Source organism: Varanus komodoensis, unplaced genomic scaffold, assembly GCF_004798865.1.
Source record: "Varanus komodoensis strain SLA01 unplaced genomic scaffold, ASM479886v1 scaffold6_2, whole genome shotgun sequence".
NCBI classification, from domain to species: Eukaryota; Metazoa; Chordata; class Lepidosauria; order Squamata; family Varanidae; genus Varanus; species Varanus komodoensis.
In genome coordinates this window covers 13,967,870-13,981,457 of record NW_025336346.1, presented here as the reverse complement: position 1 = coordinate 13,981,457, position 13,588 = coordinate 13,967,870, and the positions used below count along the sequence as shown (strand labels likewise).

The window sequence follows — 13,588 nt, the reverse complement described above, 5'->3', positions numbered from 1 at the left end:
CAGGTTCTTGAGGGACTGGGAGAAGGGCTTGTGTCTTTGTGTTACTTGGGAAAGTGAGGACTTTTCCATGCAAATGCCTCTCCCAGCCAGATTCTGCTGCAAAGAGTGCTTCCACACTGCCCCCTTTAAAGAAATGTTGGGGAAATAAGTAGTGGGCTACAAAGCTGCCATTTGGCCTGGACATCTGCCTGCAGTGTGCAAGTCAAATTGCAGCTTTGTGACCTGCTGCCACTTTGTGAACCTGCTTTCATTTTTTAAAGTCCCATCGCTGTCAGTGCTGAATGGTTTGGTGATGATATTGCAGGAAAATGGGGAAAGAGGAAGAGGCTCCTCTGTCAAGCACAGGGGAGGCTGGACCAGGGTGCGTGGTTAGCATTTCCCAAACACTTGAAGCGTTATGCAAATCCAGAGTGGACAGTTTCCCACTGAGCCTTTGGGAGGCCAGACAGCAGTGGGCCTTGCTGAGAACCGGAAGCTTATGATGCTGTGAGTTTTAGGGAAGGCCAGGAATGTGATTCCAACAATTACGTGAGGGTCTCAGAGGCAGGGAGACAGTGGGGGTCACCAGAGTAATGAAGACCTGAAGTCTATGGTTCTTAGTATTTTTAAAGAAAGCTACAGAAGGACAAATATTTAGGCCAGGCTGAATGTCAGCCTTCAGAAAAGAAGGCTTATATGCCTCAGTGGCTTCCATCTTGCTTAGCCAAATCTGGCAGTTGTCTTGGGAAGGAAGATGGACAATGGATGGACACATAACCTTTTTATTTAACAGCTATTTTAAAAATTAATTTCTTGTTAACAGTCGCTTTGTTGTTTTTATATAATCTTATTGAATTTTTTATTGTTTTTAATTCTACATTTGTAAGCCGCCCTGAGATGCCGAGGCATGTAACGGCATATAAAAAATTTAAATAAATAAATAAAATAGCATCAAGTGGAAAATAATGAGCAGGCACATGTTTATCAGGCCTGCTAACCAACTTGCATCTAATTAACTTGATTGTGGCACAGGCTACTCTTAACTCCCATCAGCCACAGCACAGCTTTGCTCGTTAACCTTGCCAACCATTTGATCGGTTGCTAGCACTTCCAATACTAGCGTATGAAGAGAATGCTGTGACAGACTATTCTGCCAAATCGCGGAGCTAGGCACTGTGTAAACAATGTATGTTTTTTCCGTAAACAACAGAGGGTATATAAAGTGGGCAATTAGCCTGGCCCTTGTTCAGACCCCTTTTTAAGACCACCAGGCCTCACTGTTTGTCTCTTCAAGCTGTTGGGTGCCTTGCTGATTGACTGCTGTTACTGAGAACAAGTTAGCACCGTAAGTTAACAATGCTCAGTGAACTCTCCTTGTAAACAAACCCGCAGCATACGTATCAGGGGTTGTTGTTGTTGTTTTTTGGGGGGGGGGGTTCCAAAAAACCTAGAGCCAACTCCAGGAGCATACACAGACAAACCGGAAGGGCAGATTTTTCTCTCATCCAGCTCAGGACCAATCACCATGAAAGGGCTCATCCTGTAAAGCTGCACCCAGAGATGAGAATCTCCATCAGGCTTATCACCACTTAAGCAATTAATGCACCTAGTTGTGAGCTGTTCAATCCAGTGAGACTGATTGCAAAATCTTGGTCAGAAGCATGGTTAGAAATTCCTGCCCTTGTGGCATGATTCCTTTGCCCTCCTTATCTGTTTCCAGCAGTTGAAGATGCGTGGTGGAGACGGGGTGCCACACTAAACTTCATAAAATCGTCACCAATTAGACCAAGTATTAGGGCAACATATCTCTCAGGTTTCCATGCCAAGCAAGCAGCCAACTACTTGTATCTGAGCCTGTGTGAATGGAGATGAAGGTGCACATAAAAACTAGTGGTGCAAAAATGGCAGGTGATCCATTATAGTGCATGCAAGGAAAAATAGGACTGCATTAAAACTGTAGTCAAAATGATTTTCTATTGTTAATGCACCCATGCTTCTGAGTTGATAAAATTATTTTGTGAACTATATGTTCCTGATTTATTTGCACACTTTAGCAGGAGCAAGGTTTGTGCATGTTGTCCATTTCTCTCCTGGCAGTGAAGACAGTTTTGAGTGAAGGGGAGAGGCTGTGGGTTCACACATCTCCACTTATAATCTTCTGGTGGGGGAGATCATAATTCTAGGGAAGGCGAAAGGAAGAACAAGATCAACTGTGAGCTGGATTGTTTCCATGAAGCTTGAACTTGCAAGAGCTGAGCGGGGCTGCCATGGATGGGACCTTTTGGAGGGCTTTCATTCATACGGTTGCGATAATTCAGAGATGCCTTCACAGCACATAACAATGGCCAAAGTTGGAAAGAGAAACGTAAGGCGACTACTGGAGTTTATTCAGCTCTTTCCTTTGCAGATCTACCTTTGATCATATTTTAAAATATTTAAATTCCAGCGTTATGAAAATAAAAATGGCAATAAAGATATGGTAGCACAGGGTGTTTCTTTTTGGGGTTCCAGCCCACGCGCACGCGCACTTCCTTCCCGGCCCTGCAAAGTCCGCGTTCAATGCCAAGCGGACACGATCAGACCTCCTTGGAGTGGGGGGCGGGGGGGGGTTGCTCCATTCTGCATTTTGGTCTGGGGCGGACCTGTGCCTGATTTCAGCTACATTCAGTCCTTTCCTTTCTGCTCTGATTTTTATGGGTAGCTTGGGGGCACTGGAAATCGCTTCCCGATATGAAGCGGAACTACAACTCCCATAATTCCCGAACACTAGCCGTGCTGGCTGGTGCTGATGGGAGTTGAAGTCCAAAACATCTGCGGGGGGGGCCAGATAGGAGACGGCTGCGCTGGAGTTTTGATGCACTTCATCATGGGTTTTGATGCATTTGCTTGCTCGCGCCTTTTCGTTCACACCTGGCTTGAGAAACGCAGCTCCGCTCCCCGGTTAGGGAGGGACGGAGGGAGCAGAGGGATGCGGCTTCCAGGCGAGTTGTGAACTAGCCGGCCGTGGTCGCCGCTGGGTCGGGAAGACTTCGCCTCCCGGCAGCGCCCAGGTTCAGAGGTTGGGGCGCGGCCGGAGCTTCCCGCCCGAGCAGCCCAGCCCGGCCCGGCCGCCCTCGCCTCGCCTCCCTCGCCTGCAGAGGCTGCCGCGGCGTTTGGCCCCTCCTCGGCCGGGAAACTTGGCCGCACGGCCCCGCCTTTCCTTCCTCATTTGCCAAGCCCGGGCCTGCCCAGCGCCAGTTGCTGCCGCCGCCGCCGCCTCACCGCCCGCCGCCTCTTGTAACCTGAAGCTGCTGCCGGCCACATTCCCCTTTCGCCATGGAGGATTATCACAAGCCCGACCAGCAGACGCTGCAGGCCCTGAAGGACACGGCTAATCGGCTCCGCATCAGCTCCATCAGGGCCACCACTGCGGCCGGCTCCGGGTGAGCCAAACCGTGGGCGAGGGAGGGCGGTTCAGCTGGCGATGAATTCCCCACCCGGGAGGTGCCGGGGCTGCACCTCTCCTCTGGAAGGCCTGGCATCCCAGAAACGAGGGCTTTTACTACCTTCACGTGGGAGGAAGGGGAAGCACTTTGCACATGCTCGGAAGCATTTTCCTATCCCGCGCACCCACCCGGGCGCACGTTCTGGAGTAGCTATTTGCCTTTGCAGAAATGTTGCAGAGCGGAGCGGTGGGTCACATTAATTTGAGGATGGATGGATGGACGGACGGACGGACGGACGGATGGCGGGGGAATACTCACACCCAAGCCTCCGTTTCTCTCTACACCATCCTTACCATCCTTCAGGTGGCCACCCATTACTGGGTGGGCCCGACGCCGATGTGCCCCCCACCCCACCCGAGAGAGATCCAGCCACTCGCGTGGGCGCTTGGATCTCCCTCAGCCGGATCCATGGCATTTTATGAGCCTGGCATTGTCCCCCGCAGATCAAAGCTACAAAAACAGCCCCCCGCTTGCTGTGTTCATGAGCAGAGGGGGTTCCTCGTCTGCATTTCTCCCCCGGTTTGTTCACACCTCCCAGGTAGTCCTCCACTAAGGACTTCACGCTGAGGCAGCGCGGTGATGTATTCCGTTCCTTGGGCTGGAGGAGGGAGGCCTTCCCACCCGTTGCCTTTTCTTCCTGAGCTCCTATGTCCCTGATGGAGCTCCGCGTGTAAGCCCGTCGTGGGGCCGGCTAGAAATTTCTGCAGCAAATCTGTCTGATCTTTGAGCCATGCGTCTGCTTTCTAGCTGAATGCCTCAGCGCTGTTACTTAGACACATTGTATTCCAGTTTAGCGGGGCGTGTCTCGAGGAGCAATCTCCGATTTTCCAGCTTAGACCTGTTACAACTTTTCTAGCGAGGTCTGGTGATCTTTTGCGAATTAGCCGTATCTGCCACCACGACCATCATCTGCGTTTTAAAGGCAAAATGGAGAATAGAGCTGAAATAGGGTGATTTTGAATTGCAAAATGGATGCAAGGCTGCCTTTAGGGCTTAGATTAGGTTTTGAAGTGTTACTTTGAAGCAAGCCCTAGATATGGATTACGTTTCATAACACCTGCAATGTACAGGCCAGGTTTGGAAATGTCCCGATGAAACTGCTCGTGTCAGGTTGCAGCGTGAATAGGAGCCTGCTGGTTCAACTGAGCGGAGGACTGTTGTCTTTAAACAGAAGGTGCAGTCTTCACAATTAAGTTTAGTAAGCTACATGTGGAGTAAGTGTGCAGATATGGTATTTAACCCACAGTAATTCTTTTACTCCGAGATGCTTGCACAGGCAAATTGAATAAGAGATTTATGTTCATTTTTTTGTGACCTAGGAATGGTTAAGCTTCCACAGAAGGGAACAAACCTTTTTTTCTGTACAGGCATAACAGAGAATTTCAGTTTCCCAGTGCACTTAAAAGTTATACTGTAGTCTATTAAGTGTGCAATAGAATTATGTCCAAAATGTGTATAACTAATTAAAAATATTCTACCTCTAAAAATGCAATCATCATCAGCCTTCCAGTGAGTTGCAATCTTTTTTTTTTTCTGGTGGAAGACCTTGTCTTAATGTCTGAAGGCTGCTGGTTGATCATGGTGGTGGTTGCTGAAGGCCAGGGTGGCCAGGGAATCTCTTAAAATAAGACAACAACAAAGTTTGCTGCATTGATTGACTCCTCCTTTCACTAAAGAGTTCTCTGTAGCATGCTACGCTGTTGATAGCATTTTACCCACAGTAGAACTTCTTTCAGAATTTCAGCCAATCCTCTTAAATCCTGCTGCTGCTTTATCAACTAAATTTATGTAATATTCTCAACAGTCAACAGATTCAACAGTCTTCAGGAATAGATTTCTTCTCAAAAAACCGCTTTCTTTGCTCATCCATTAACGTTTTATCATGAGATTGCAGCAATTCAGCCACATCTTCAGGCTCATAATTCTAGTTCCTGTGCTGCTTCCACCACATCCGCAGTTACTTCCTCCACTGAAGTGTTGAACTCCTCAAAGACATCCATGAGGGTTGGAATTAATGCCTTCCAAACTCTGGTTAATGTTGATATTTTGACCCCATGAATCACAAATGTTCTTAATGGCATCTAGAATGGCGAATCCTTTCCAGAAGGTTTTCAATTTACTTTGTCCAGATGTATCAGAAGACTCTCTATCTATGGCAGTTATAGCCTTACAAAATGTAAGTCTTAAATAATAAGACTTGAAAGTTGAAATTACTCCTTCATCCATGGGCTGCAGAATGAATGTTGTGTTAGCAGGCATGAAAACCACATCAATCTCGTTGCACATCAGAGCTCTTGGGTGACCAGATGCATTGTCAATGAGCAGCGATATTTTGAAAGGAATCTTCTTTTCTGAGCAGTGGGTCTCAACAGTGGGCTTAAAATATTCAGTAAACCATGGTGTAAACAGATGTGCTGTTATCCAGGCGTTGTGTTCCATCTATAGAACACAGGTAGAATAGATATTGGAGTATGTGTGTGTGCATTGGAGGGAAATACTTGTTTATGCTGATGTTCTCTTCCTGTTCTTTGATTTAAGAGTTGCTCTGACATTATGGGCAGCAATGTTTTATGACACTTTGCATCATTTATCTAGGTGTTAGCTGTAATGAGAGAGATTCAGAAATCATGGTCATACTGTATGGACACTTTATTTTAACAAGCAAAATTTGATATAACTTCTTTATGCAGATTATGATATGATAGGAAGAGAAGCTGGACTTGCCAAGTTGATGTACAAATAGAAAGGGGAAAGAATTCATGCTTTAGAACAAAGAATTCTTTTTTATTTTGTGCCTGTCAGTCACAACTAACTCTGCAGAATTTCAGGCTAACTAAAACTGTATTATTTGCCAAATGCCTGTCTTCTCATATAGATACTGTGTTCAGCTTTCTGGACTAAGTTTATGCCAGAATTAGCCTAGTTTTAGTTATACTAAAGAAAAGCACTTTTTAGTATATTCATGAAAAAGGGAAACCTTTGTTTGCATACTAAATTGAAATAAATCTTGCATTGATAAACATTGACTTTTGTCCTCTATCCATTTAGAACTAGTTTTGCCCGAAAGGCTTCTTTTGGAATGTTGTCCACAGCTTCCAAAACTCTTTGACTGTAATGGTGTCACTGAAGTCAGCATATTAGAGGAATATTTTGCTTTGTTATTGAAGAGCTTTTCTGTGGTATGTTAAAGCCCCTCAGTCACACTTGCTATTTTGAGGTATCTCAGCTGCAAATACCCTGACCAGGACATGGTCAGCTTGTGGCTATCCATAAGTTTTATATACAACCATCACCATTTGCTATACTGTTTAGGGTTGATGGGAACTGTAGGGCCCACATGCTGTACACTCTTGCTCTGATCTTTGGTCACAATTTATGTTTGACAAAGGAAGTGAAGGGAAAGGAATGATTCTGTATGCATTCCTTTACTCATCTCAAATATGCAACTAAGCTCATGTCATGCTGAACCATGGTTAAGGAAAACCATGGTTTGGTGTAATATCTAAACTGAGAAGCCGTGATTTGGGATGGACCAGCAAATCAGAATCAGAAACCATGCTTTAAAATGGGTTTACACACTATATCCTGGTTCTCATAAATCTGGAGTTTCTTTTTAAAATGGATTATTGAGAACAAGAAAGTGTGCTAATGCACACTGCCCAGTTACCCTCCCCGCAAATGGGCATGGCTGAACAACCCAGGGACAGACGGTGTAATGTGCAAACCAGGATATCTCTGGCTGGAGAGAGACAGGCCAAGCTGGAATGCAAAGTCAGCTTGCAGTGGGCAGGGTCAGGCATTGTGCACTGCTGTGTTCATGCTAAGCCGGGCTTTTGTGTTGGGTTGGTTGGTTTTGTTCAATTGACCTGCTGCTGTGCAAGAACTACGCCCTTCGGTTGTGTTAACTGCTATTGGATGAAATGTCTACATGGACAAACCATAGTTGCAGTGATCTGCACTTCGATTGGCACACCACAAAGACACAAGAGCAAAATGAAAATGCTGGCTGACACTAGATCCATTGTCCCTGCCCATGAATCAGCTCTTACTTAGTGGGTCATGATATAATAGTAAATTTTAACAAGGATTTAAATTTTATAACAGATGTACTAAACAACTAAGCAGCAAAAATTTAAAAAACAAGTATCTCGCTTTTAAGCCCAATAGAATGGTATTCAAGGTCAGGCCTATTTTGTTCGATTACTGTTGTCATAATCCTCAAGAGCATGCCTTGTGCTTGCTGGGGATGATAAGAATCCCAGTCCAGCACATCTGGAGGACTCCAGGGCACATCTGGAAGGATGTCATGGTTGTTGATCCTTGACTTTATGAGGACAGAGAGGGACGGCAGCACAACCCAGTCCTCCCAGACAGGAGAACTTGTATTTGTTGCATTATACGAAGCACAACTGGTTGTCATTATCAACTGAAAATCCAGCAGCATATCTGGATACAAGGTTGGGTGCATCCAAACTATAAACTTGCTTTCTCAAAGCCATGCCCCTCTCTAGAAACTGCAGTCCAACCTCTTGCCATAATCTCAGTTTTATCTGGATCCAAGTTTAGTCTTCCATGCAAGGAATGTAGCCCATCCTTCAAAGAACTGAAGGTGAAGGGGGTGTTAATGAGAGGAGAGGTCATTCAGGCTGTCCAGTTGTCCTTTAGGTGTGCCTCTGGTTGAGGCAAAACAGTGTGGCTTGGCTTTAGCCATAATTCTTCTATATTCTTACGTCTTGTGTTGATTTAAATGAGATTGCATTATATATTGCCTCAACTCTTTAATGCAGTTCTTATTTATCAACCCAAACTTGGAATGATAGAAAAGAGCAAACAAGAGGAAATTATTAGCATAAAACACCTAACCACAAAGAAAACCTTTTGATTCCTTTGAAGGAAGCTGCCTTTCATAATTTCAAAGTATTACTGCAATAGGGAAACATTTACAACATCAGGGTGGTTCCCGTTTTATTTGCTAAAGTAGGAGTCTTTCTGGAGGAAGTGACGAAGGTTTGAAGTGATTGTCTGTGTAATTAAGAAGTGGAGACAATGCAAGTATGCCATATATGCATGATCTACCTCAAAGTACAGGATTACTGTTGGACAATATTGTAACAATGACAAGGAGCAATGATAGGGAATGCTAAGGTCTGCTCATTTTTGCTCTTAAGGCTGCAGGCCAGAGATGGGTATAGCCAGGGCTGATACTTCTATACATTCGCAATCCTCTCTCACAAAGTAGTACACAGCCTCTCTTACTTACTCTCCCATGCATGCACATACAAGTGCGCACACTCCTGCCTACGCACATGGTCCCCCCATCTCCGCATGTAGGGATAGAGAGGTTAGTCCTTGGTTTAATACTAATACTCACTTGGCCATGGGTTATTTGACCTTTGAACAAGGCACCCCAGCTGGGTTTGGAAAACACAGCAAGCTGTGGTTGCAGCTTTAATAGTCACAATGGATGCTTGTATGTGCTGTAGCTCATATACCAACAAGCACTGATTTGGTTCGAATGATTGTGCAGATCACAGTGGCTTATTTAAACAAGAATGAGCTGCAGGACCCATAAGCATCATGCAAAACATCAAGCCACAACTACAGCTTGTCATTTCATCCAAACTCCAAAGGATGGATTGTGCAAGGGTTGCACCATTCTTGCATAAGTCTGCCCTAAAATAGTTCACACACCACAATGATCAATGTGGCTTTTTACCATTATTGCTCTGCCGTGTCCCCCAAACCCAATCATAGTATTTCAGTGTAATATGCTTGGTTTTTAGAAACTGCAAACAGAAATGATTGTCTGTCAATGGTTTTTTAGTACCACAGTGCTTTGTTGTGTTGTCTGCACCTCCTGGTACTAAGGCCAGGACCAGATACCCATTTTGCAGCGCCAGAGGGCACTTCTAAGAGCTGCTCTTTAGGGCAGCTGTCAGACGCATCCCTAATTTGCTTGCCTCCTCCCCTGAAGATCTTGCCTGGAGCAGGAGCAGGGCATCAGCCGGCTGGTGCTGGGGAAGGACGGTGCTGCTCAGCTGATTCCCCTTCCTCTCCTGCATGTGCCTGAGAGAAGCCCCTCATGTGCGTGAGCAGGAGGTGCCATCTGGGGGCTGTGTCATAGAACTAATTCCCCCAGGTCCCCCATTGAGCCTGAACCCCAATCAGGCACGTGGAGGTAAAAATATGCACACCATGGCAAACATGCAAGGTTGCTTCTTACGATGTGTGAACTCAGCCCGTGTGTTGGGTGGGTTGTTTAACCCTTGTACAACCCACCCCTGCTGAGTTCAGATCATATGACAAGCTGTGATCATGGCTTGAATATTCAAAATTGCTTCTGGCATATAGCACATAACCAGTGGGTCTGTTTGCACAGTCATACAGTCCACCATGGACTGACCTTGCAAACAGAGGCAGTGTATACTGTCAGGGAGCAGTTTCCCATTCCTTCTGGCCATTTTTGCCTTTGCATAACAGTCCCCTGCACCTGGTATATTTTTGCTTAGTCAGCTGTGCATGCTGAGCAAGCATTTTTGTACGGCAGTTCTGTTTGTTTTGGGTGAGTAAAAAGAGCTTTTGTGTTTAATGCAAACAGTTTGACTAGACCAGAAGTAATAGAATCTGACCATTGGTAGAAGAGAGATTTTATTTTTTCAAAGGGGGAAAAGAATAACTGACTACTGTAGTTTTGGAGGAATACTTTTTTGTAAGGTAAGCTGCAAGAAGATCTAGAGTTTAGAAGTAAGCTCCAGATTTATAATTTGTGTTTGAATAAAATTCATAATGTTGGCATTCCTTAGAGAAATAAAGCATTATCACTATTCAGTTTGATTTTTTAGTTATTAGAAATGCCTCTTGCAAATTTATAGAAAAGAAAATATATATTGCAGTTTTAAAAGAAAAAAATGGTAATGTGTTGAGTTTGACGTTTTTGAGCATGGCTTTTCTTGGATTCCAGTTATGGTTGACATCAAACATGTAATTGATGTTCTCTGGTAAGACATGCTATTGCAATATCTCAGTTCATTTTGAAATGCTTACTTAGGGCTTTTGCACAAGTCTCATTAAAATTAATGGAAGCCCATTGCATTGAATTTAATGAGACTTGCTTGGTTGTAACAAGACTGTGTAAGCACATTTAAAGTAAGCACTGTAATTTTTAATTTTTCTCTTGTTCATCGATGCAGTTTTTAATCCAGTTCAAGCATGTGGTGTTTGAGGAACATTAGCAAAATCAGAGAAGTCTTCTGTCATGGTCAAAACAACATTCTGTATATCAGTCTAAGGATGTCCAGAGGGCATTGCCATTTTAGTTGCCCTGATGAAGTGGAGTCTAGTCCACCAAAGCTTATGCTATTACAAATGTGTTGAAGGTGCCACAAAGCTGAATCTGAGAGATCATGTGCTGTAAAATGTCCTAAATAACTGTTTTCTTTTTAAAATGTTAGCTTATTCTGTCTTTAATTTATTTTTATTTCCACATGTTTACCAATAGGTTTATTAAAACTTTTCCCCCAGAGCACCAGTTCTTTAGAGAAATGGTTAAGTATAAAGTTTCTAAGATTTAAGGAATGAACGTCTTGAGCAAGCATGTAAAGTTTATTGATTAACTGTCATGTGTAAATATTTACTAATACATGCTTGAGTTGTGACTTAAAGCTAATTGTTTGAATTCTAGTGTGCAAAGTACTTACCAAGGGATGGACACTAACCTTCATTCCACATTTTAAAACTATTTGCATGTGTTTAAGAAATGGATAATAAAACTGCTGTTTCCAAGAAAATATGTAATAGGGAGCCATTTTTAATTGAAACGATCATAAACACAGGGTGCAGACTCAACTTCTGTCGGTGTCCCACAACATTTATATCCCATCTTTGAATTAAATGTGCTAAGATGCTAACATGCATGGAAAATGTAGGAAATGGCAAAATGCTGTGTGATCTCCAAAGAAGTGGATTTTACTCTCTGAGCATGGTAAATCAGCTATACCATAGTATGTTGATTGCTATTCCCAGGTGAAATGCATTTGTTCTGAAGTAGCATCACAATGAGTTATTGATGGTTTTGACCAGTAACTATTTGAAACTGTGTATGATCTTGTGTTGCAATCTAAGGAAACATGCTTGAACAATGTTACTCTACTAGTACAATTCTAAACATACTTAATAGTGAGTCACCCCATTGAGGATGTTTTGTTGAAAGATACCACAATGCTATATGCTCAGTGAAATGGACTATTCTTAAATCCACTCAGTAGAACAAACACTGACCCAGCCCACAGTCTGTGAGCAATTGTATGTTTCAATCCAGGCTGTATTTTCATACAGTCTTTGGAAGCATCATACATTACACTGGAGTGCAGAGCCTGCTTTCTCCCTTTCTAAGGAGCAGGATGATAGTAGCATTGCCCTTTGTGCAAAGTAGATAACTGTGCATAATATTTGTATAGGAGTGTTAGATACTATGGAATCCTAAGAGAATTTACCTTTTTAGCTTTCCATGTTGAAGTTCAAGGTTGGCAGCAAAGGAAAGGATATAGAAAATGTCACCAGGTAAAAGATGGTAGCAGGGGAAGAATGCAACCGCCCTGCTCCAGCGACCAAAAACCTGACTGGCATATTTGTGAGCCTCTGCTCCAGGTACCTGGTATACATGCACACGCTAAAAGGGTATTCTTAATGGACCTTAAAGATCACATTGGTCCATATGACAGGAGAAGGGAGCAAACACTTTTGGCTTGTGGATGAGAAGACATCCACCATGGGGTGCTTGTAAACCTCTGAGTTTGGAAGCTTAAAAGCCTCAAGGGCATAACCTAAGTGTTTTCATCAAGTGAAGAAATCTGCCTCTGTCCTCTGCAGGAGATGATGCTCTTCTCTAATAATATAAGTGAATAGCAAACAGCTTCAATTGCTCATTCAGTCAGCTCCATTAGTACAACAGCAGCCAATTCTGATGTTGTTCCTTCACAAAAGGGTGCTCAAATTGTTCTGTCATGAAAACCTACAGGTTAATATCATTTGACAGAAATAGCATGAGCTCTGAGCTGAATATAGCTAATTGGCACCAGGATAATAGTAGTTTTTAGGGGTTCTCAGGCTTGCTTCTAATGGCACATTTTCCTGCAGAAAGCAGGAAGAGAGGCATGCTGGTATTTCACTGATAGGAATGTGACCTGACAAGGGACCATGATTGTAACATTCCATGTGCTTTGACTTGCAGCCACCCGACATCATGTTGCAGTGCTGCAGAAATCATGTCTGTGCTGTTTTTTCATACCATGAGGTACAAACCACAGGATCCCAGAAATCCCAACAACGACCGTTTTGTTCTCTCCAAGGTAAGAGCTAAATCTTTTCATGCAGGTCTCCAAGGTGATTTCTCAAAGGCTAGTTCTGATTAATAGTCAGTTAGGTCTCTTATGGAGCTTAGCAATAGCGAAAAAATATCATCAGGTGAGTGTTAATATATTTGGCTGGTTCAGAGTTTGCCTCAAATGCAGGGAAAGTCATTCCTGCTCCAGTCAATATGCAAGTTAATTGTTCCATGAATTTCAATCAACTGTTTATTTTTTCCTCATTCCCATCTCTACACATAGTGAGAGCGAATGTCTGAGCTAGTAGGTCCCACTGCATTTTGCAGGATCCATGAAATCCTGTGTTCGTATAAATACATGGTGTCTTGCTTTGACGATTTGCTTCTTCTCATGGTATGTGGAGCAATACAAGGGCAGGAAGAAAGAATATGGAGCCTCTTGCTTTTGAGCTCAAGGAACTTTTATTTTGCAATTATGGATATTGATTCCTTTACTAAGGTCTGCTCTTGCCCTCCTTCTTGTTACTTTCTAGTCCTGTTTTTAAAATGTCTGCTATTCCTTGCTTTGGAACAGCTAGTCCAATTTTCTGTCAAGCCACTTGCTCTTCCTTTGGCTGCTAGTTGACTATATTCATTCAAACTTCGTACATCCTGTCTCCTCTTCGTCCAGTATGAGCCCTCAGCAGGGTTGGTCTCTTTTCTGCTTAGTACGTAGAGCGCAGCCTTCTCAGTCCCGGATCCTTCCAGTACTTGGACTGCAACTCCTAGAACGCTTTGTAATCAGCCTTGCTTGGGGGCACTA

The 13,588-nt window shown here is 43.7% G+C and overlaps 1 protein-coding gene across 1 annotated transcript in view; it reads left to right on the top strand.

Annotated features, from left to right (window-relative positions):
• The first annotated feature begins 3,212 nt into the window (after positions 1 to 3,212).
• The window catches only part of TKT (transketolase), a 40,708-nt gene continuing 30,332 nt past the window's right edge, over positions 3,213 to 13,588 (top strand). The window contains exons 1-2 of the mRNA XM_044451425.1: positions 3,213 to 3,401; positions 12,694 to 12,811. Of these exons, the coding sequence (XP_044307360.1) occupies positions 3,295 to 3,401; positions 12,694 to 12,811 (225 nt within the window). The 5' untranslated portion in view covers positions 3,213 to 3,294. The remainder of the gene's footprint in view (positions 3,402 to 12,693; positions 12,812 to 13,588) is intronic.